The 21,300-nt window shown below is 40.6% G+C and overlaps 1 protein-coding gene across 7 annotated transcripts in view; it reads right to left on the bottom strand.

Moving 5' to 3' along the window:
* LOC146574291 (inositol 1,4,5-trisphosphate-gated calcium channel ITPR1) overlaps positions 1–21,300 on the bottom strand; it is a 74,973-nt gene that overhangs the window by 10,876 nt on the left and 42,797 nt on the right. For 5 of the 7 annotated variants that reach the window (XM_085273830.1, XM_085273831.1, XM_085273834.1 and 2 more), the window contains 14 exons: positions 19,517–19,564; positions 17,788–17,920; positions 14,938–15,128; positions 9,044–9,227; positions 8,632–8,885; positions 7,755–7,955; positions 7,561–7,671; positions 7,205–7,300; positions 6,635–6,778; positions 6,411–6,518; positions 6,108–6,300; positions 4,765–4,887; positions 2,024–2,199; positions 157–321 (listed from right to left, as the gene is read on the bottom strand). In XM_085273830.1, coding sequence (XP_085129956.1) covers positions 157–321; positions 2,024–2,199; positions 4,765–4,887; positions 6,108–6,300; positions 6,411–6,518; positions 6,635–6,778; positions 7,205–7,300; positions 7,561–7,671; positions 7,755–7,955; positions 8,632–8,885; positions 9,044–9,227; positions 14,938–15,128; positions 17,788–17,920; positions 19,517–19,564 — 2,127 coding nt within the window. The remainder of the gene's footprint in view (positions 1–156; positions 322–2,023; positions 2,200–4,764; positions 4,888–6,107; positions 6,301–6,410; positions 6,519–6,634; positions 6,779–7,204; positions 7,301–7,560; positions 7,672–7,754; positions 7,956–8,631; positions 8,886–9,043; positions 9,228–14,937; positions 15,129–17,787; positions 17,921–19,516; positions 19,565–21,300) is intronic. The other 2 variants (XM_085273836.1, XM_085273837.1) reach the window with 1 other exon arrangement.

Genomic DNA, 21,300 nt, shown 5'->3' with positions numbered 1-21,300 from the left:
CAGTTTAATGAGAAAAACAAAAATAGGTGGGGTTTGTGGGTTGCTATAGTGATTAACTCCCTTTTAGTCATAGTTAAGTTTCAATCAGACTGTATTAATCTCTTCTCAGGACGGATGTGTATTTAAAAAGCGAATTCATTTGTGTGATTGTCTTACCAAAAGACTGTAGAAAAAAACATGGCCAAACACCCCCAAACAGCAGATGATGAGGTAGATGAGGTGGTAGAGGAACTCAAAGTCCATCACCATGGCTTTGTAGCCTCGTGTGAAGGTTCCTCGATTGCCAACAAAACTTATCAGGAAGATTATCTTATTACAAACCTGAAAGATAAAGACAAGCTGCCTTTAATAGCAACAATAGTGAGTAATGGATCAGCATTTTAATATTCAATTTAAGAAACAAAACAAAACAACAACAGCCTTCACTGAAGACAAGCTCTGAAAGCCCTGACAACAGTATGACTCTGGTGCCTTTTAAGCTAAACAAAGTCACAAAGTGTTTACCCCGGTGTGTGACCTGTAACTTAATTTTTTTGAACATCATCCAAACAAGAAACTCTGTTTCTTGAATCGGGTTAAAGGATTAACAGAAACCCGGTTAATGCAGCCCGAGTGGATACCTGCTTGAGAAAGTTGGCGACTCGAACAGACACATCTGTTTAACCAAATTTCTCTATGGGGTTTTTAAAAGAGCACATTTGGCTGATAAAGAGTTCAGATAGGCGTAGTATCAATGCAACGATAGTGGAGAGTGATGAAAAGAAAGGTCATACACTCCGCAGCCTTTTGACCCAGATAATGAAAATCTATAGCCTGACTAAGAACGAAACTAACACTAAATACCAATTAATTAAGTTTCACAGTAAAAATATGATATTTATTTGAATATTTCCACCTTTCCATTTCCAATCTTTAAAAAAAAAAAAAAAAAAAAAAAAGGTTAAAATATGTCAAATACATAGCCAGAAGACATTTGACCTGCTGTGCATAAACTAGATTTCAGTGTACCGGAGCTACTGCAGTCCATGGTAACTTGTTCTCTGATTTCTTGCCCTAACCTGGTTTCTCCCAATAACCTGCTTTTGTGTGTACATGTAAACACAGCCTGCACAGGGAGAGATGACCGCGCGCTTGAGTCTTTATTTTGCATTGTGTGTGTGTGTGTGTAAAAGTATATAAGAGCACATCTAGAAAATCTCTGGCGGGTGAAGGGGCGGTGTAACCCTCTTTGAGATCCAGTGACGCACTTAACACCACAAAGTACAGCCAAACACAGCCAGCCTATAAGGCTGGGGGCAACACTACAGGCAGACGCGGCACTGGCATGCCAAGTGGGCTCAAGTGTGAGTGAGAGATGAAAGGAGAAGTGGAACTGGTGTGGCAAAGGTTTCTGAGTATGTGAAAGTAGTGGTGTGGGTGAAATAGTAAACCCAAAATTTAAAAAAAAACGTCTGTCATGTAGGTAGTTTAGACTTAAAATGCCCTGTCAGTCTAAATTTGAAAAGCATCAAGTTTCTAACGCTTATCCAGGCTCACTGTGGGGCTGGAGCCCATCCCAGCTGGCACAGGGCAAGAGGTGGGGTACACTCTGGACAGTTTGCCCACTTGTCACATCATTTATTATTATTATTATTATTATTATTATGGATCAGTTAGCTTATGAAACTATTTCTGAGAGCCCAGTTTGACATCTACTTCAAACTGCTTGGAGGTTCAAATGACCAATCCAAAAGCCCTAAAATATTTCGTTTATTGAGTTATTCTTTATATTACTTTATATTTTTTAGATTAGAGAATTGCTGAAAATAAGAAAATGTTTATCTTGTTAGCTTGAAAGATTGAACCAAGGATTCAGTTATAATCTGCCTATTATAGCGATTTCTAATTCTTTTGCATTAGCTAATACTCACTTTTACAAAACTTTCTTTCATTGTATTCAGCTGGATACACAAATGCACAAATGGATGTTTGGCACTGGTGGTGGTGATTTGGGTTAAATGACCCTCCCTGTGAGCTCACTTACATTGAAAGCACCCAGAAGGAAGAGCGTGGGCTCCAGGCCCACAGAGAAGATGAGACGAAGGATTGTGACAGTGACCAAGGCACCGATGCCCAGTGGTTGTGGCATGATGATAACAATGATCAGCGCTGCCAAGACTCCCATCCACAAAAGGGCAGATAAATGGGGATCCAGGGTACCTGCAGGTAATAAATAACACATGAAGACAATTAAATGTGCAAAGCACAAACAAGCTATAGGTAAATGCACAAACCAGCCAACTCGTTATACAGTAACTGTGACACATGTGAAATATGAAAGGACATGTTGAGAGGATACATGTACAGTCTGGAACTTTTCAGTATCATCCAACTTTGTTTTTTTTTTTTATGAGATCCGCTATCTTCTTCCTACTTTGGAGACTTTGAACTGAAAGAGAGCCAATTACATAACACTTAAAGTGTATGACACAGTTTCTTGCGTTAGCGTGCGCACCTGATGTTCCTCCTGATCCTGTGGTAAATCCAGGATTAGTGTCCTAGTCAGGGGTTTCATGTGACAGTGTGTCACTCAAGCTAAACCCATGTTTCAGGAGCCTAAAAACAAGGCCATATCTAACCTGCTGCCTCTTTAAGCAATGTCTTTTCTAAAACGTGTGTATTATTGTAAGAACTCCGTGAACTCTATTCACAGATCGACCTCAGGGAGCGGATACATGAGGAAAATAAATGGGGTAGAATTTAATAGATTGAAAAAGATGAAAAAGTGCAGCAGTGGGTGACAAAATAGAGGGGGGAATATTACAATGAAGGCACCGCTCTTTACCTTCCCTCTCACTCTTTGTTTCCTCCCACCTTGCCTTCCCCTATTCCCTTCTCTCCTTCCCTGTCTCTCCTTTTTTCCTCTCCCTCCCCAGTCCCTGTTGAGATCACATGACAGGTGCCACTTGCATAACACTGTTCTCTAAAAATACCTCAGCTGAAAGATTCATGAGGGATGAGCGGGGAGGAACGCACAGCTCGAGTGATGTCGCAGACTGAAAGAGGGGCGTTTACGTGCACTCACAAGCTTTGCATGCGCTGCACACCTAAGGTTAATGTGCAGGCAAATGATTGTGTGCAAACAGCTAGAAAGTCTGCAGTCGAAAAGCTGGAAAAGCGTGCGCTGTTTGATTGTGATTATGTATCATGGGTGTGTGACGCTAGCCACAGCTATTCACCAAAAGCCAGCCACTCATGCATGCAGGCACAACACACTGACCTAGATTTCCTGCTCTTATAACCCTCATTCTAAAGCCTCAAGCAAAGGAGGGCGTTGAGCCAGGAGAGCAATGTATGCAAAGGCATAGGCCGAAAGCCATAAAAGTGACTGTTTAACCCTCTCCAAGCAGGCGTTGCAGATTTGCAACAGTTAAAAACTAACAACCTGATTACCCCACATACGTATTTTTTTACTCAGAAGTACCACTGCAGGACTTGGTTGTGCATTAGCAACAAAAAGTTTAATTTGAGCCTGAGAGGGTTAAGCCAAAGGTATGCTGGAGTCTCGCACACAGGTCAAGTGGTTCAGTAAGACCTTGTTGGTGACGTTATGAGAAACCGCACCAGATTTTAGTTTTCATTTCAAAATGCAGTATTTTTTGTCATCACACATAATTCACAAACCCATCAGAAAAGCTGTTAAGGCAAAATGAAGTGCTGATTGCTAAAGCAAGGCAAACTTCTTTCCTGGAAATGGGTTCATTGTTTGATTTTTATATATATATATAAAAATGTTTGATTTTTATATATGTATATATATATATATATATATATATATATATATATATATATATATATATATATATATATATATATATATATATATATATATATATATATATACACATATATATATATATATGTATATATACATATATATATATACATACACACATGGCTTGTGCTACCTAAGACAATGCAGGCTCAGTTTACAGTAAATTAAAGTGCACCACTCCTCTGTTTATTACGGTTTCCATAGAACTACAAGGTAAATATGAGCTGAAGCTTTAAGGGCATGGTGTTACTGCGGGTGTGTCTCAAACACAGATTACCAGGTGATTAGAAGTCAGCATGTAAGAACACCGTGGCAGAATGAGATCAGTGGGTCAGTGGCCACGTCCAGCAGAGTCACCCAGCTCTTTAAAGTGTACCTCTCTGGGTGTGTAGCATGCTGTACATTACAGATTCTTTCTTTTTGGTGTCGTTTTTAAAACTTGATTCTTAAGTCATTGTTGCCTCACAACATTGTTATCGTTTTTAGAAAACTTCTACACAGCTGTCTATATTTGCATTTCTCAACCCATTGTGAGTTATAGAATGTTATAGATGTGCTTTGAAGCAGGAAGAAAACATGTCAGTGAGCCCCTGTCCTTCCGGTTTTTTCCCCCTGAGTACATAACCTTTGTCTGACCCTTGTTTCGAAAGAAATCTGATTGCAACATCATGGCGCTAGATACAAATCGTCTCAAGCAAAACAGCATCGAAACAATATCTACATTCAAAGAAAAAAAGAAAATCTCTATACTGTCTGTGAGCATGTCACATGCATGAATGACTGATAGGCAGCCTCATCGGAACACCTGACAGAAAACGTCAAATGAAATGTGTCAAAGTTTTAGTCTAAAACGATTGATTAACTGGAAATGTTGCAGAAATGCTTGCGCCTATTTTAGCAACAGGATGTGCGCGCAGTCACAGTTCATACTCGGGTGCCACCTCACTGACCTCCATGTACCCCTTCGAGGGGGTAGAAGAAGCAGACCAGGAGATTCATGAGCACAGCCAGCTTGAAGGAGATGCCACTCCACACCGACATGTTTCTTGAGCACCAGTACAGCACCGGCTGGGCTAAAGAGAAGAAGAAAGACAAAACAGATTCTATTTTTAAAATCTGCTCCAAAAGCCAAAAGTGAAGTTGGCGGGTTGCCTATGTTGAAATACCAATTCAGCAGTTTGAATTCAAATAACCTAAAAGTAAATTCTTTTATTTGAGAAGCTTTGAATATTTAAAACTTATGCAGAATAAATGAAACTTTTTGAAATATAAGGGACCAGCAGGTTCAGCTGATTTCAGTATTTGGTTTATGCATCAACAAGCTGCAAGTTTGAAAAGAAGAACTGAGGAAGTTCGGCTTCAGTGTCTTTGATATGTAAATATGAAGTAAGCGTAGCTGTCAAAAACAAAATGAATGGTTTAAAAGTTCAAGATGCAAAACATGTCACCTCGACCTTTTAACACAACATTTTGCCTACTCAGGTTTAATTGGAAAAGAAAGAAAAAAAAAAAAAAAAACAGATGCAGGGACTTTTCTGTGTCCATCCCCTCCTTTACGTGAAAGACAAAATAAGGGTTTGTGTGGGTATGAGGTATGTGAATTAGAAGTGTGAATGAGTGTGGGTGTGGGTCTGCGTGTGTATGTTTGTGTGCATGCGTAAGCACGCTCTCACTTGTGATTCATAAGGTTACTGTATAAATGTTTCATGGCTCAAAGAATGTGGAAAACCCCTGTCCGCTTTTAGACAGTGGAAACATGCACATGCATAACATGAGCGCACACAGGATGACATATTTAGCCCTGCCATCAAGGTGCTGATGCACATCCTTTCATCCATTTTCCAAACACTCTTATCCTGTTCGGGCTCGCAGGGATTGAGCTCTATCCTGCATTAAGGAGGGAGGTCACCACCAGTCTATCACTTAAATACACATAAAAAAAAACACATTTATAACTACGGCTAAGTTGGAGTTTCCCCTTTCACATGACCTGCATGTTTGTGGAAAAAAAGAAAGTAAAACACCCAACAGAGCATGCAAATTACACACAGAAATTTTCAGCTATCCATGAAGCACAGTATTCCCAGAAAAAAAAAAATGCACGGAAGTTGTACTTGCCATTAGGAAACAACAGGGGCATGTTGCCACATGTTTCAGTACCTGTTTTAGTACACAGACTCTCACCTTCTCCACCTGTAGTTACTCTCCGTGAAAACAGACTGTTGTTCGCGCACACACACACACACACACACACACACACACACACACACACACACACAGAAGACAAACTCACCTCTGAGTTTCTTCTGCCAGTTCATCTCATTAAAGAGGTCCTCTGCTCGAAGGAAGAAGTCATTGATCTTGCTGCCTTGCTCATCTCTCTCTGTGGTGTAGTACACCCGGAGCTTTGACTCTGAAGTTAGGAACTCACAGATGTTGGGTACAGGGAAAACTATCTCCTCCATGGTGCGGTCCTGACGCACAATCTGCAGAGAGACACTCACAGTCACCTCCGAGGGAAGCCCACAATTTGTGACGTAATGTACAGAAAACATGTTCCGATTCACATTCTGTGACAGGGGTTTTGCATTATGACCTCTATCTGAGCAGTGTGATTGGCATAGAACTCCAAGGCCTCATCCCCCTCTCCACTAGACACTCCTGGCTTTAACATCAAGGACAGCTCTTTATTATGACGTGCCAACTGTATAAAGGACACACAGGTAGCAAGTGAGTTGGTTACAAGGGACAACAAAAGGAAAATGCATGTTTCTAAGATACAGCATATACAGATTCTGCAAAAAGAGATAAATAAGACACCTGGTGAGCTAAGATATAGATGTTGTGTCCAACATTTCGGGGTGAAGCAGCATCATGTTCCTCTTCTTCTCCGTTATCCTCCTCCTCCTTTGAGTTTTCAAACTCAACCTCCCCCTGCAGATAGGCTTTCTTTATCACTTCCACCTGCAGACACCCACATACACATATATATATATATATATACACATATATATATACACATATATATAATATATATAATAAATAATACAATTCTCATCGTGTTGGTCTTCAGAAACTTATTCAAGATGACATCCCTTCTCCTTCACTATTTCAACACTTTCCCTGGATTCTGTTTGGGTGTGTGTGTGTATATTATATATATATATATATATATATATATATATATATATATATATATATATATATATATATATATATATATATATATATATATAAATAAATAAATAACACCCTAGTATTTTTACAAGGTAACATCAAATTGTTGTTATGTACTAACAAAAACAAGGTTATAGCTGAGTAGATTTTGCATTTGATGTAGAAATAGCAGCTCAGGACTCAATGACAAGATGGACAACAACAGGTTCTCACCAGCTCTTTAGGCCTCATATTGTACAAGATCCTCTCAGCATTCTCACTGTCATGACGGCTTTCCATGATGGCGAGCAGCAGCTTAGATGCATTGTTCTGAGAGTCAGAATTGGAAAAGATAAGAACTACAGTTTCTTCATCCAAGTAAAGCAGGCGGAAAACCTGGTGCTCTAGGAAAATAGACTGCTGCTATTTTTCTTGGCAGGTATGCAGAAAAGCTAGCTCAGACGGGTGAATTTCCTGCTCTTTCACGTCAAGCCTATTGGTGTTACTGCTGTGAAAGGAAACTACAGCGTTTTTCCCCTCATTTTTTAAACTCTAGTCTTAAAGTAAAAGTGAGATCTGGCTCAACTTACCTTGAGCTCTAAAACCAGGTCCATCCGCTTCTTCCCAAGTGGGTTAATGTCATTAAGAATCAGGGCAATAATGATATCAATGCCATTGGACTCATGAGTGGCAATGCAATTCTGGGGGAGAAAGGAATAACTGTAATAAAAAAAATAGTGGTGAAGGAGTTATAACTTCCTTCACCGCTCAGTGTCTTTTGTACCTGGTTTTCATGGCAAGGGCCTTGGCAGTACTCTGTTAGACTCTCCAGTGTTTGGTTGATGAGAGCAACATTCTTCTCATTGATGTAGAGTCCGAGCAGACCGAGACCGCCTGTGGTGCTACCACAGATACAGTCTAGAAACTGAAGCGTCTCACACACAAGGTTGTAGTTGTTTTTGTTGTTTTGGCAACGAAGGAAGTTCTAGGAAAAAAACAGTGAAGGTTTCACGCAGTTAACCAGCATGTAAACAACATCAAATTCAAGAGTGAAACGTCCAAGGAACAGCTCGTGCATGCTAGTGGACGTCTGTTTTTGCACAACAACATGGAATATATTAACAAGCAGGTAAGCAAATATCTATACATGAAAATACAATTATTCTATCAAAATAATAGTCTTTTTAGAAACCTGCATATGAGTAAACAGTTGATAAAATCTCATTTTGTACATCTTGGAGGATCTTGGGGGAGGGAAGTACAATTAGTGGTACTGTTTAAGTCTCTAAACAAGCTTTGACGCAAAGAGCTACCAAGAACCAACATCCTCTGCAGATACATCAGTAGAAACTAAAACTGATTAAACAGAGCCTGAATCCTCAAGACTCAAGAGCTTAGTAACAGAAAATCTCTGCTTTACAAGCTCAGTGGAAAACAAATACATGTGAGGCTCTCTGAATAGAAGAAACTTGAAGCCCTGATATCGCTGCAAATAAAGATACTTTACAAAGACACACAAAGCTATTGGCATTGGTAATAAAAACCATTGGAAATTGTGTCTGGACTCTAAAGGCTTCAGTTTAATATTAAAAGGAAGTAAAACTGGACTCATTCTAAAGTAAATCTATAAAACTAAATTTGCGACGCTCAGTCTGACCCACCTGTAGGTCACGGTTGTGATTCTCACAAAGTAGCTGGAGAAAGCGAAGGATAGGCTGCATGATAACAATCACAAAACTCATCTCTCCTTCATCCTGGTTCTTGTCCCCCGTGCTGGGCTGACCATCTGCTGAGGTAAAGTGGTCCTCGGGGTCAGCTTCTCGCCGATAAGAGTTAAAGGCTTTCTTTGTGGCAGACGAGGCCTCTAATAGCTGCTCTTTCACGTCTTCTGTCATCACCACAGCTGGGTCTTTTGCTATATAGAGACATAGAACTCGTACTATAAACTGAGTCACAACTAAAAGAACCTTCAAATATTTTTTTTCCTATTTTAAATTTAGAAATAAACATGAAATCAGCAGTTTTCAAACTGGGCGTTGTTTAGTGTTAACAACCCTACAGGTGACCTCTGACCTTTTTTGCGAACAGGGGGCTCTTTGTCCTGGCTGTCATCGTCTCTTTTCCTGTTTCCCAGGTCGCTTGTATTTACTGTCACCGTGGCTTTGATCTCGAGCTGGGCTGACTTCATGCGGTCATAAAAGACACGGAAGAACTTTTCTGATTTTTTGTCTTCTGTCAGACGGCAAAAGAATGAGCGCTGGAGACACAGAGAAAGAAGAGCAAACTGGAATTATTCCAAAACCACAGTACATGCTGTGTCACTGTAAAATGGAAACGAACATTCAGTGGTGTCAGATTCTTTGCTGAATGTGTTGACGCTCACCTGCAATATGAAAAACCGGAATAAGAGCAGTTGATCAACAGAAAAGCAATCTGCTACTATGCTGATAAGATTATCATATATGGTGGGGAAATAATTATTTGATCGCCCGCTGAATTTGTAAGTTTGCTCACATACAAAGAAATGAACAGTTGTTATGGTAGTTGTTATGGTAGTTTTAATGGAGTTAGAATATCAACCAAAAATCCAGAAAAAACACATTTGAGCCCAATGCAAAACATGACTTAGCAGTTGGTGGAGAAACCCTTGTTGGCAAGCACAACGCTAAGATGATTGTTTTAGTTGGTCACCAGGTTTGCACACCTTTGGCCCACTCCTCTTTACAGAAACTCTCTAAAACCCTTAGGTTTTTTTGGCTGTTGCTTGAGAACTCAAAGCTTGAGTTCTCTGCACTGATTTTCTACAGGGCTGAGGTCTGAAGATAGGCTAGGCCACTCATTATCCTTAATGTGCTTCTACTTTAGACACTACTTTGTTGCCTTGGCATATGTGGGGTATATTTGTCATGCTGGATGAGCCATCCACAACCCATCTTCAGTGTTGTGGCTGAGAGAAGGAGGTTCCTGTCCAAGATTTTATGACACATGGCCCCGTCCACTGGCCCCTTATGTGGTGAAGTCATCCTGTACCCTTAGCAGAAAAACAACCCCAAAGCATAATATTTCGACCTCCATGCTTGTGGGGATGGTGTTCTTTGGGTTATACCCAGCATTTCATTCCTCTAAACATGGCAGGTCCAGTTAATGCTAAAGCAACAGCACTTTCTCCCAACTTATTGCTGATGGTCTTGTAGCCCATTCTAGCTTTGCTCAGATCAGTCTTGCCCCTGACATCCTCTGAAAGCTCTTTGGACACGCCCATGATGGTTGAGAGGTTGAAATGGAAGAAAGTGATTCTCTGGACAGGTGTGTTTTACACACATATGGAGTTGAGATCAGGAGCATCTGTAATTGATTGGCTGTAATCTGTGGGAGTCGGAATTCTGGCTTGGTAATCGGGGATGAAATACTTACTTCGATCAATGACATGCAAATATATTTGTAACTTCTACGTATGTGTATGTGGTTTTCTTGATTTTTGGTTGATGTTTCATCTCTCTTTATTAAAACGACCATAAAAAAAAATTCAGCAGTGGATCAAAGAGTTTTTTCCCCTCATTGTATATAGCATGGAGGTTATACCACGGGAAAATTTAATATCTTTTGGTGTATGTGATCTTTAAACAAAACAAGCTAATAAAAAAAATTGTAGAAAATTTAAGAGATAAAATAGAAAGAAAGAAAACAAATAAACGGTCAAACTTTTTCTTAACAAATTAGCACACTGTCTCGGCTTACAGTAAAAAACAAACAACAAATTGTTACTTTATATCAGAAAACTCTTCTTTATAGGAAAACAAATCTTTATTCAAAAAAATATTAGAAACTCTAATGAAGCAGGTCTAATTTTACAGTGATGTGAGGATTTAATCGCTGCAGCTATGGCTGTGGAATGAGGTCACACAGAATTAGGACACTTCCATGCCCGATGTATACACTGTGTCCCAACCCACAGGTCTGTTGTTTTGATTATGTAAGAGATGTTAGCAGCACAGTCTATGGAATGGCTTCGACGAGCCAAAGCAGCTTTGCCACACTAAAAGGGTGAAAAAAATTACATGAAAGGGAGAAGCCTGGCCTACTTACACAGATACAGAAATGGAGATGGTGGGAAGTTGTGAGAAAAAAAAAAAGCTTGAGGCAAAAGATAGATACCAAGAAGTGGGGAAAAAGGGGCAAAAAGAAGGGGAAAGAACCTATGATCGAGAGAGGGGAAACAAGAGCGAGTGATAGGGAGGGAGAAAATCTTATCAGATGTGGTATCTAGGCCAGCTCTCAAAGTTTGTTACATAACCATATGGTCTTTTCAGGTTAGATGTAGAACTGGGCTAGTTAAGAAAACAAATACAGTAAATGATAGTCACATGGAAAATGTTAAGCAAAAATAGACAAAGCAAGCTTTGTTTCTGCTCCTCCAAGGACATTGTTTTAAATGTGTTTGTACTGCGGCGGTTACATGCGATGCAATTTAATTTTTAATAGGCTCGCTGTGCTAAATTTTTCATTCAAAAGTAAAAATAGTGACAAACCAATTAAGGAGCCAAAGTGAGAATTTATCTGGCTTATTAATGACTCAATGAAGGGATACGCCGGTTTTACAGCCTAGTTTCCTTTAAAGAAACAATGACATAACTGTGTGACTGTGCCCCAAAGCAGATTCTCGAGCCTCGTGCCCCACCCTGGCCCTCCACCACTGAGCAGCAGCACTCCTGCACGTACACACTCTGCCAACTTAGGAACACGGAGACAGCAGCGTGGGGAGGGGAGACCTACCAACCAAGGCCATCGTGCAATAAACAAGTTGATGACAAAGTGAGGAGTACAGAGACGGGCATTAGCTACAACACTGGCAGCCCACTCGCTGCTCACACATCACAGCATGCCTGAGGAGGGAAGGGTTGAGGGGACAGTAATGGTCATGCCTGTCCGTCTTTTTTTGTTCATATAACTGCCCTCCATCAGCCGGCTAAAGCGTGGGCCTGCAGGGCGGGTGGGGGAGGAAGGCAGGGTGCAAAGGGTGAGGCATGAGGAGCGGTGGTAGGTTAACACACAGTGATTAAACCAGAGCAAACACAGGAGAGCACTCACCAGCACTCTCTCACCCCTACCATTACATAACTCAAACAGACACACACACACACACACACACACACACACACACACACACACACACGCTCGTACAGTACCAGCACACACAGGCTGGAAAGCACATACGCTAATACGCCTACTGACTTTTACACTCACCAAAGTGGGTCAGCTGTCTCTGCCATAGGCACATGCCAGTTCAGAGAGGACACACCCACATATCACACATGCTCTGCAATACAGTATTCTCTCTCAGCTTTGTCCTTATGTAATCATCAATCATTTTCATAGCCTGTCATTCAAGTAAAATATCCTATGAGATACTATGTTTAGTCATTTACATTCAGGCCTAGCAAGACTAGCACCAGTGCTGAGCTACAGTATTTGATAAGGTGAATCAAGTTAAACTGAGTTATTGCCATTCGCTGCGATAGCGACAGTGGAGGTGAATGTACTGGGCATGCCAGAGCGTTCTTTTCTTTTTCCCAGCATCATTTCTTTTTCACCTGAGAGCTAACTGAGTATTTGTTTTGTTTTTTTTAAACACCAGTTCTTAGGAACTGAACCAAATTGAGTGACTCACTGAAACAAGGACGTGCGCACAAGTAAGGGACACCACAGTAAAGAAAAACACCACAGCAAAGCTTTCCTCTTCTGATTTCTTCAGAAAACGTATGTGACAACAATCAGAAGTGAAAACCTGTACTTTCATATCTAACCACGTTGTTACATTGTGTAGCATTTGGACGACAGTCCTCACACATTGGTTTACGAAATCTGTGCTGCTGTATCAAGACACCATCTGTGTTTTGATGGCGCTTGAAAAGCAGGAGGAAGACTGGCATAATGGAGAGATGACGTTACGGATGAAGTAACACATTGTGGTCAAGGCAAGGAGAGAACACGGTGATAGTAACGAAGGAGGATAGATGAGAGGGACGAAGATGTCACGGGCCCCTGCAGTGTTGGGTAAACACAGAGCCTGTCTGTATCTATGGAGGCAAACCCTAAGTGGAAAGAGACAGAGAAGAGCAGGACGGGGTGGGGGCGGACAACACTGAAAAACAAGGTCATAGCGCTTTCCCTTCTCTCCTTCCGTTCCGCCACTTGGCATCAACAAAGGGATGTTATGTAACAGCTATTTATACTCGCGCTCCCTTTTCCTTTCACCCTCCCTCTCATGTCAGGCAGCGCCACATGTAAACCAAATGGAACTGCTGCTGCTCCTCTCTACTCTACGCTCTTTCGAGACCTTTTCCCCGTTCCTCAGTTTCTTCCTTCTTCCTTTAAATTCGCCACCTCTGCATTCACATTTTTTCCTTTTTTTAGACTGACTACTCTGGTTTAGCACACCTGCACATCAAGGGCTTTGGAGGGAAACGGAGCAGCACACCATGCAGTTAGAAGCCAGATGGCTGACGAGTAAAATGTTAAAAGTTGTCATGTAACAACAGAATTTACAGCTGTCTGAGATCTCTCATAGCTGTAGCAAAAAAAAAGAAAAGAAAAAAGAAAGATAAAAAGCCGCTATGTGACTGAAATATAGGAGCAAAGGAGTGCAAGAGCCTGAATGTAAAATATAACCTCTAGTGGATCCGTGCATTGGCCTTGCATGACAGCAAACAGCATGCATGTGTAAGTGACTTAACTGAGCATGCAGCTGGGTTATTCTGTGTGGTTTATTTCTGTGCACTATGTAGGCCATGAGTAAATAGTTAACGGTGTTACGTGAGTACAAGACACCCAAGATCCAACAGGTGCTCAGCTCAGCACGACAGTCACACAACCCCACTTATATTTCCCATGGCGTGCTTTCTTGAAGAGACGAGAGAGAACAAAAGAAACGCCTGATCTCAAATTCAAGCTTTAAGCTGTCAGTCACAATCATCATTGTTGTATTTATAGAGATGAAACGAGGCTTTTATCTCAGGCTTCCTTTATAAGCCATCCAGTAACTAAAAGAACATAAATATTTGCACTGTATGGTGCAGTTCTAGCACTGCAGGATAGCTTTCCCTGCAAATAAATCTCCCTTTCCAGAACAAACTTAAGAATGCGAGGGTAAGAGGAGCTCCAGTTTCTCCTCAGTCCGCTCTGTGTTTCCTCATCCCTCCGCCCTCTCTCCCCACTGCCCCAGTTCCGGAGGCCCAGCGTGACCCAGTTTGGGCCAGCAAGAGAACGCAAGGGAGCGAGGCTGGAATGTTTTGAAGGCTGAGACATTCCTCATTGTTCATTCACACAGACCTTATGTAACACAGACGGATCACGTGATGTGGCTCTGCAGCAGCCGTGGGAAGCCAATGCATTATCTCTGAAACAGTGGCTTCCTCTAATCTGATTATGCAAGCTCCTTGCTTACACAACGTAGACGGACACACAAACAGAAAAATGGGGATCCACTGACAGAACAACAGACATAGGAAGAATGGACGGTGGGGGAAACAGAGCAGCTCGGGCTGAACCCGAAAGGAGGAGAGTTTATTTAAACTACCCAATACACACCTAAGAATTTCTAAAATGAAAAAACAGAAACACATGAACATTTTTGATCCAAAGTCTACTTTAGGTCTACTATTGACATTATTAGCAGCTGGTCTGGTCTCCCAGCTAAGTTATATAGGGCTAGACGTGAGGGGGAGGTGCCGCAGTAATGTACATGTGCAGCTATGGTGGCACACTGACCCACTTACTGAAGATTGTCTAGTGATGAAAAATTCCCTCAATTACACAGTGTTCTTTACACTGATCGTATTGGAGCAGATCATATTTAAAGTGTATAATTTTTTAAAGTGAGATGCAGATTTATACACAAATCAGTTGTTTCGCAGTAGACAACAGACACAAGTCCATATTCTTAAGGTTGAAATGTTTGGTTAACTGACCTGGATGGTGGTGTTTCCACCCTCCAGCAGCGCAATAGCTAAGAGGATGCTTTCTTGGAAGACTCGGTCGCTCGTGGTGTTCATGATGAGGTCAATAACCAGGTCAGAGGCTCCTTCTTTGTCCAGATGACACTGTACCTCTGCCAGGCTCATTTCCCCACGACTCAGGCCCCCATGTCCCCCTAATCCACCTAAAGACCGAGATGAAGCAATGGGACAATTCAGAACAGGCTATATCAGACATGTGGCGTTAATTTTTCATTCTAATCTGGTTTATTTTGGAAAATTTCCTGCAAATACATGGGAACTACAACTATAACCATTTAACAGCTTATTAAATCATCTGGAGATAATAACAGAGAAACACTACTTTGCTCTTAGTAAAGCAAATTATAGTTCAATTAAAACATATAGTGAGATTAAGTATTTGGACTTTTTTTCATCTTTACACCAGTACAGTGCGCTTTAAATCAAACAATTAATATGCAAGTGAGTTGCAGTGTTGAAGTACAAATTACTTTTGACAGTTGAAAATGGAGGACTATATAATTTCTATTAAGTTGATGCCATATTTTGGTTAAATCCCTTTAAGGTGAAAGTCTTCACTTCCATCACATAACCTGTGGTTGTTTACAGAGACAAAGCTCTAAAAATGTGCTGTTTTCCAAATATTCATGGACCCAACAGTATACATACACAGTTAAAATTAAATAAGAAAAATAATGTGCTCAAAACTTTTTGTTGCTTTAATAATGCTGTGAGTCATCAGAAAGTGTGACCACCACTGTCAAATCAGAGGTTTTAGCAGTTTGCTAGTCTGGCATATACAGGTGTGTGTAAACACAATGGCACAATCTTCCCAGTCGTGGATATTCCAAATTCATGCCAAGGTCATACAGTGCAAAAGGCAGAGAAATTGCAAAAATCCCAAGAGCTACATCGCAGACTCTGCAGACCTCAGTTAATATGTTAAGTGTTAAAGTTCACGACAGTATAAGCAGAAAAAGACTGAAGAAAGATCCTTTTTTTTGAAGAAGAAAAGATGCCGGGAAAAACCCTCTTTTATTTAAAAATAACAAGGCAGCATGGTTTAGGTTTACATCTGAGCAAGCCATAACTTCTTTAATAATGGCCTTTGGACAGATAATGATGCCATTCCACTTTGGCAATAATGCCAAAGTGGAGATGTCTGGTAATAATGCGAAGTGTCAAATTTGGAGAAAACCAAACACAGCATGTCAGCACAATCAACCACACAAACACTAACTATCAGCATGGTGGTGGAGGGGTGATGATTTGGGCTTGTTTTGTAGATAGAGGACCCGGGCACGTTGCAGTCACTAAGTCAGTCAAATACAAAGCCATCGCTTAGACACCTAAAGCTTGGCTGAAACTAGGTCATGCAACAGGACATTGACCCCAAAGCACAGCAATCAAAGTCCAGACCTCAACCAGAGTGAAATGCTGTGATGTGATCTTGACAGAGCTGTGCAAAAACAAGCACCCATGAATCTCAATGAACTGAGTTATTGCTGAAGTTATTGCTGCTAAAGGTGGTAAAAGTTACTGAATCATGGGGTGTACTTAGTTTTTCACTGCAAAATGTACAAACTTTTTTCTTTGTTAAAGAGTCCAAAAAGATGAACTTAAACAGGTCCCGAACATGCCGTGCTATCAATCCTTTACTAACCACCTGTGCAGTGCAACTGTCCAGTGGTGTGATTCATTGTACAAGCCTTTGCCTGTACATCCCCCCTTGAGGCCCAAGCTTCAGGCTACATATGGAATCTCAGTGTGGCTCTTGTTTCTGCAACAGGTGCAAAGTCTGTTTTCACAGGAAGTAGCAGCTTGTCACCTAGCAACAGTAAAAAGTGGATCATGGAGGGGATGGGTTTACTTCCTGCTGACTGGAAGTTTGCCAAAATGTTGGCACAAAAGGGAAAGATGGAGACCTGGGTACAACTTTAATCATCTCTGTTCTTGACTCCTGTTGAAAGAGCTTTTGTACAAACATCTGAGCTACTTATCACAAGGCTTAGTGAATCAGTGATGTCCTTTAAATCACTTGTCAAAACAGTTGTTTTTTTTGTGGTTTTTACTGTTATTGCCTTTTTTAAAATCTTAATTGCATTTATTTTCTGTTGATATTTTGTGTCCTCTTTTGTCTATCATTATTATCATCATTATTATTATTATTATTATTATTCAGTAGCATTCTTGCCACAGCAGATACAAAGTGTTCAGATTATTAGGTTAACAGACTCACAGCACATTGTACTGACACCAGCACAGTGTCCGTGTGTCCCCCGAATCTATATTATGATAAAATGTCTTACATCAAACATGGCAAAAATCAACCAATCGCTCAAAAAACAGAAGAAAATACACACATTGCTTTAGTATTTTGACTGCAGATAATAAAAAAGTAGCAATGTTATCAGGTAGTGATAAGAATATTTTGCTCTGCATGCTCAAAGGGCAGTTCACAGCCTGACTCAGGAGCTGATAACCAGCTCAGGGCCAGACAGATAAAGCCCCATCCTTATATAACAACCCAAAAAGAGGTTTGCCACACTACAACTTCAGAGGCAGGGAAAAAAAACGCAAAAGGTTCATCTAGACTTTGATCTTAAATAATAGTAGTTGTAGTCATGTTTGGCAGCACAATCCCCCTCCTCTTCAGCAGCATGCGTTTGGTAAATGCTTCACACAGACACCAGGTCTATTAGAGATACTGAAAGATGGGTTTCCTTGGCCTTTCATGCAGGAAGAAAACACCACTGAAAAGAATGAACAACAAACTTCCGTGCTGGTTGTTAGAGATGAGTAACAATCGTCGTTGCGTCCCACCTGATTGGCTTTTGCCCGGTCCAACCTGACCGAGGGGGCCATTGCTAAATGACGTCAGGCTGTCCCTCCGCCCACCACTCCTATGGAAGTTGCCATAGTAACGATTCACCAGAATCTGTCTCAGCACCTCGCCCTGCAAGAGAAGACAGAGAAGGACGTAATGATGTGATGTCTGTGGCGGGAGAGAGAGAAATAAAGAACAGCTTGTGTAACGGGACAACGTGCATCATTAATGATGCATTGTACATTTCTTTTCTCTGTGAAGACTGCAAGAAAACGCAGCCTCAGAGTAATACAGACTAAAGACAAGTTAAATAAAGAGTAAATTAAATCTCTAATAAAAGAAAAATTCCTAAAATTCCGTGCTGGACAAACTTTTAGGTATAGGATAAACTTTCTGATATTTACCGCCTACATTACAATATTGTTATGGGTTTCATCGCAGCAGTGACTCTGTGTAGTGACAATGTGAGGTCCTGATTTTCACTTAGACAGACCTGGGGCCAGCCCTCCCACACTGTGACTCATCCTCTGTCGAGCAGTCAGCAGCACGACTTTGGCGTTGTCATGGAAACCGCAGCCCATAGCTACCTGACAGACCTCCCATGGGATAAAGTGAAGGAAATGAAAGAGAAGGGTTTTTTTTGTGTTTGTGTGCAATTATGTGCAAATCATCAACTGTGGGTGGTCCTTGATAGACGACGGAGGAGTTATGTAAGCTCCGCTGCCATAGTTATGCTCCAGAGGTCAGGATTACTTTATGTAGGAGGTGCGGGGAACACTATTCTCATTGTTCATTGGTTGGAGGTTAATCAATGGTATGCATCGTGCTTAACGGCAAAGCACAATCAGATGGAGTCAGAAAATTATTCCCTGATCTCTAGAGTCGTGAGGCATGAGCCAAACCCTTATGGCATTTTGAACAGGAGGTTATCTAAACTGTCAATACAAAGCAACTCTATAACAAAGTCTTGCCACTCGCCACTATTAAGCAGCAGGCACAAACTTTTTGAAGCATTATCTAAATCAATAGTAAATTTCGATGGTTATTGGGAAATGAAAAAGATCCAAATTTTGCGCTAAAATAAGTTTCATCCATCTTCGTCCCCCTGTAAGTTTTACCTCTACTATTTTTTACTTCAACATTTTTGCTGTTGAAAAATTCTTCCAAAAAGTAAAACAGGAGTTTCTCTGTGACATTCAAAAACATTCAATAACTCTAGGATATGAAAGGCCTTTGGAGGTAATAAAACCTTCACTGCTTATTTGGTAATAACTACATGCAAGATGCCAGGAGTCAGGATACACATATTTAATGATTGGATGAATGGTCAGTGATTAAACCTGTGTGAAAAATGTTTTCCTCTAGGAGATTAGTCCTATATATTGATGAACCCATCAGTGGCGGCCTCTAAAAATACTGATTAGACACAGACATGCCTGAGGCTCTGTAAAGTCTCTGCTTTGTCATAAACACCATTAGAGAGAGAATGCAGAGGAAAAACATGTTTTCCTTCATCAGTTACACAATCACCATGACTGATCACTTGGCTGTTGCTTAAAACACTAAAAGAAGAGTTCTCATAAACCTAGAAGGCAAAAAGAATCAGGTCACAAAGTGGGAATTTTTCATTCTATATGCATGACTGCTTTACATGTAAATCTCAGTATGAATCTGTCTAGTGTTGGGGTTTTCAGTTAGGTTGCCATGCTCTTAAAAAGTACCTACCCTCTTTTGGTCCTCCACCAACTTCTCAGGCTGGTTGTTATCCAGCTGCTGCGTGCAGTGAGTAGTGTGCGCATAGTGGTTGAACAAATACAAACACAGGGTTAGTATTCATGCAGCACAGAGAAGGCAATTGTCAGGTTAATTACCACATCTTGTACCTATTCAGCTGTTTCAAGTGGCCATGCAAAGGTCTGCTCGGTGTGACTTGCTATGCTTTTACTGGTAGGTCAGAAACCGAGGAAACATTATGGCTACGTTTAGGAGAGCTGTGATAGGAGATGTGTACTGCGGTGACTGTGTTGAAATTCTCCAGTGGATGCTTTGTTCATTTTCTGAATTCCCTGCAGAAACAAAACTGTAACCTTTTTCACACATTGGGCTCAGAGATTAAAGGTTCAAAGGTGTTTAGACACTTACGCATGAAGTTAAACAAAACCACTGAATCAATGAACCATGACGTTCTGTTCAAATACACGCCCGGCTTTGAAAAACATGCTAGGTTAATGCTGCCTATATCAGCCTAGAACGCTATTGAAAAATAGGTGCTTAATCTCAATTTTAATAAAGGTTATCATTCTAAACTTTATCAGTCTTGTTTTTTTTTTTTTGTTTTTTTTTTTATCTTCCTTGAGGATGATGCCCTCCAAGTCTTTACTGCTTCACTTAAACTCTTGCTTTTGGTATTTCATATGCAGTCTTTGGGTAGTGAAACACATGCCCAGTAGGATTGAGATCAGATAAAAGACTCAGCCAATCGCCAAAATGATGAAATCTTGTCCAGTGACCTTTTGCTTATTTGGCCAAATCTGAGTCTGCAGGATGTTTCTGTCTACCTCTCTGTTGGCATATTGCTTTTTTCAGCAAAAAAAACCCAAACAAAAAACAAATAAATACCAGTGGACAGGTTTTATTTAGAGCCACAATAGCTTAAACTTTACATTCATTTAACCGTAACCAGACCTGTTTTGTGAGGGAAGCATCATGTAGTGAATCCTTTGCAGATTATTGTCATGTCTTCTCTTCAGTTTTGACCACAAAACATCAACGCCTACATCCAGAGAATCAGTCATAACGTGCATTTTTCAGCAGAATTGCGCTTCTTGCATACCTGCTTGTTTGCTATTTCCTTTCTTTTTCTACTTTGTTTTTCTATTCACAGCTAGTTTCTTCTGAATTGATGCAACACAGCTATTATTGAGAACTCTGACCAAGTTTGTTCATTTTTAAATCTTCAGTTGTATGTGCTCTTCATACAAACAGCCTGCTCTATTTGAGTTTAAATGCCAGATCTTAACTCTTAGTCAAAAAGTTTTGATGCATGATCAAGGATCCAGGTAAGGAAATCCAGAAAGTTGATTCTTTTCATCTGGATGTAGTGTTTTCAGTGGGAGAAACTTTTTGTCACTCATCCAAGTGACTCGGAGACCAAGACTAAAGAAGTCGTTTAGTCAGAAACCAACTTTCCGTTAAACATAAATTGGTCAACTGTCCAACTGATTTTGGATTTTTGCAACTTGGATAACGTGTGTATAAATGGCCATTTCCCCTCAAACAGTTCTTTCAGTGGTGAAAAAGGGCAACCAGCCTAAAACTGAGGATATGCACTTTAGCCTAGTCTGAAAAACAAACAAACAATATTGTAACTTTTCTAATGAGCCATCAAGTTTTTTAAAAGTATAGTCCAACCTGCTGGATAATATGGTTTTTCACTATTGAGTTGGGAGACCAATATAATTTTCTCATATGGCTTTTCTTTTTAAATATGAAAACTCTGCAGCTGAACT

This window comes from Mchenga conophoros, linkage group LG5, assembly GCF_057382185.1.
Source record: "Mchenga conophoros isolate Kocher_MC1m ecotype Shallow Benthic linkage group LG5, M_conophoros_male_GT1.1, whole genome shotgun sequence".
NCBI lineage: Eukaryota > Metazoa > Chordata > Actinopteri > Cichliformes > Cichlidae > Mchenga > Mchenga conophoros.
The sequence above is the reverse complement of the archived record's forward strand: the minus strand, read 5'-3'. Positions and strand labels throughout refer to the sequence as shown.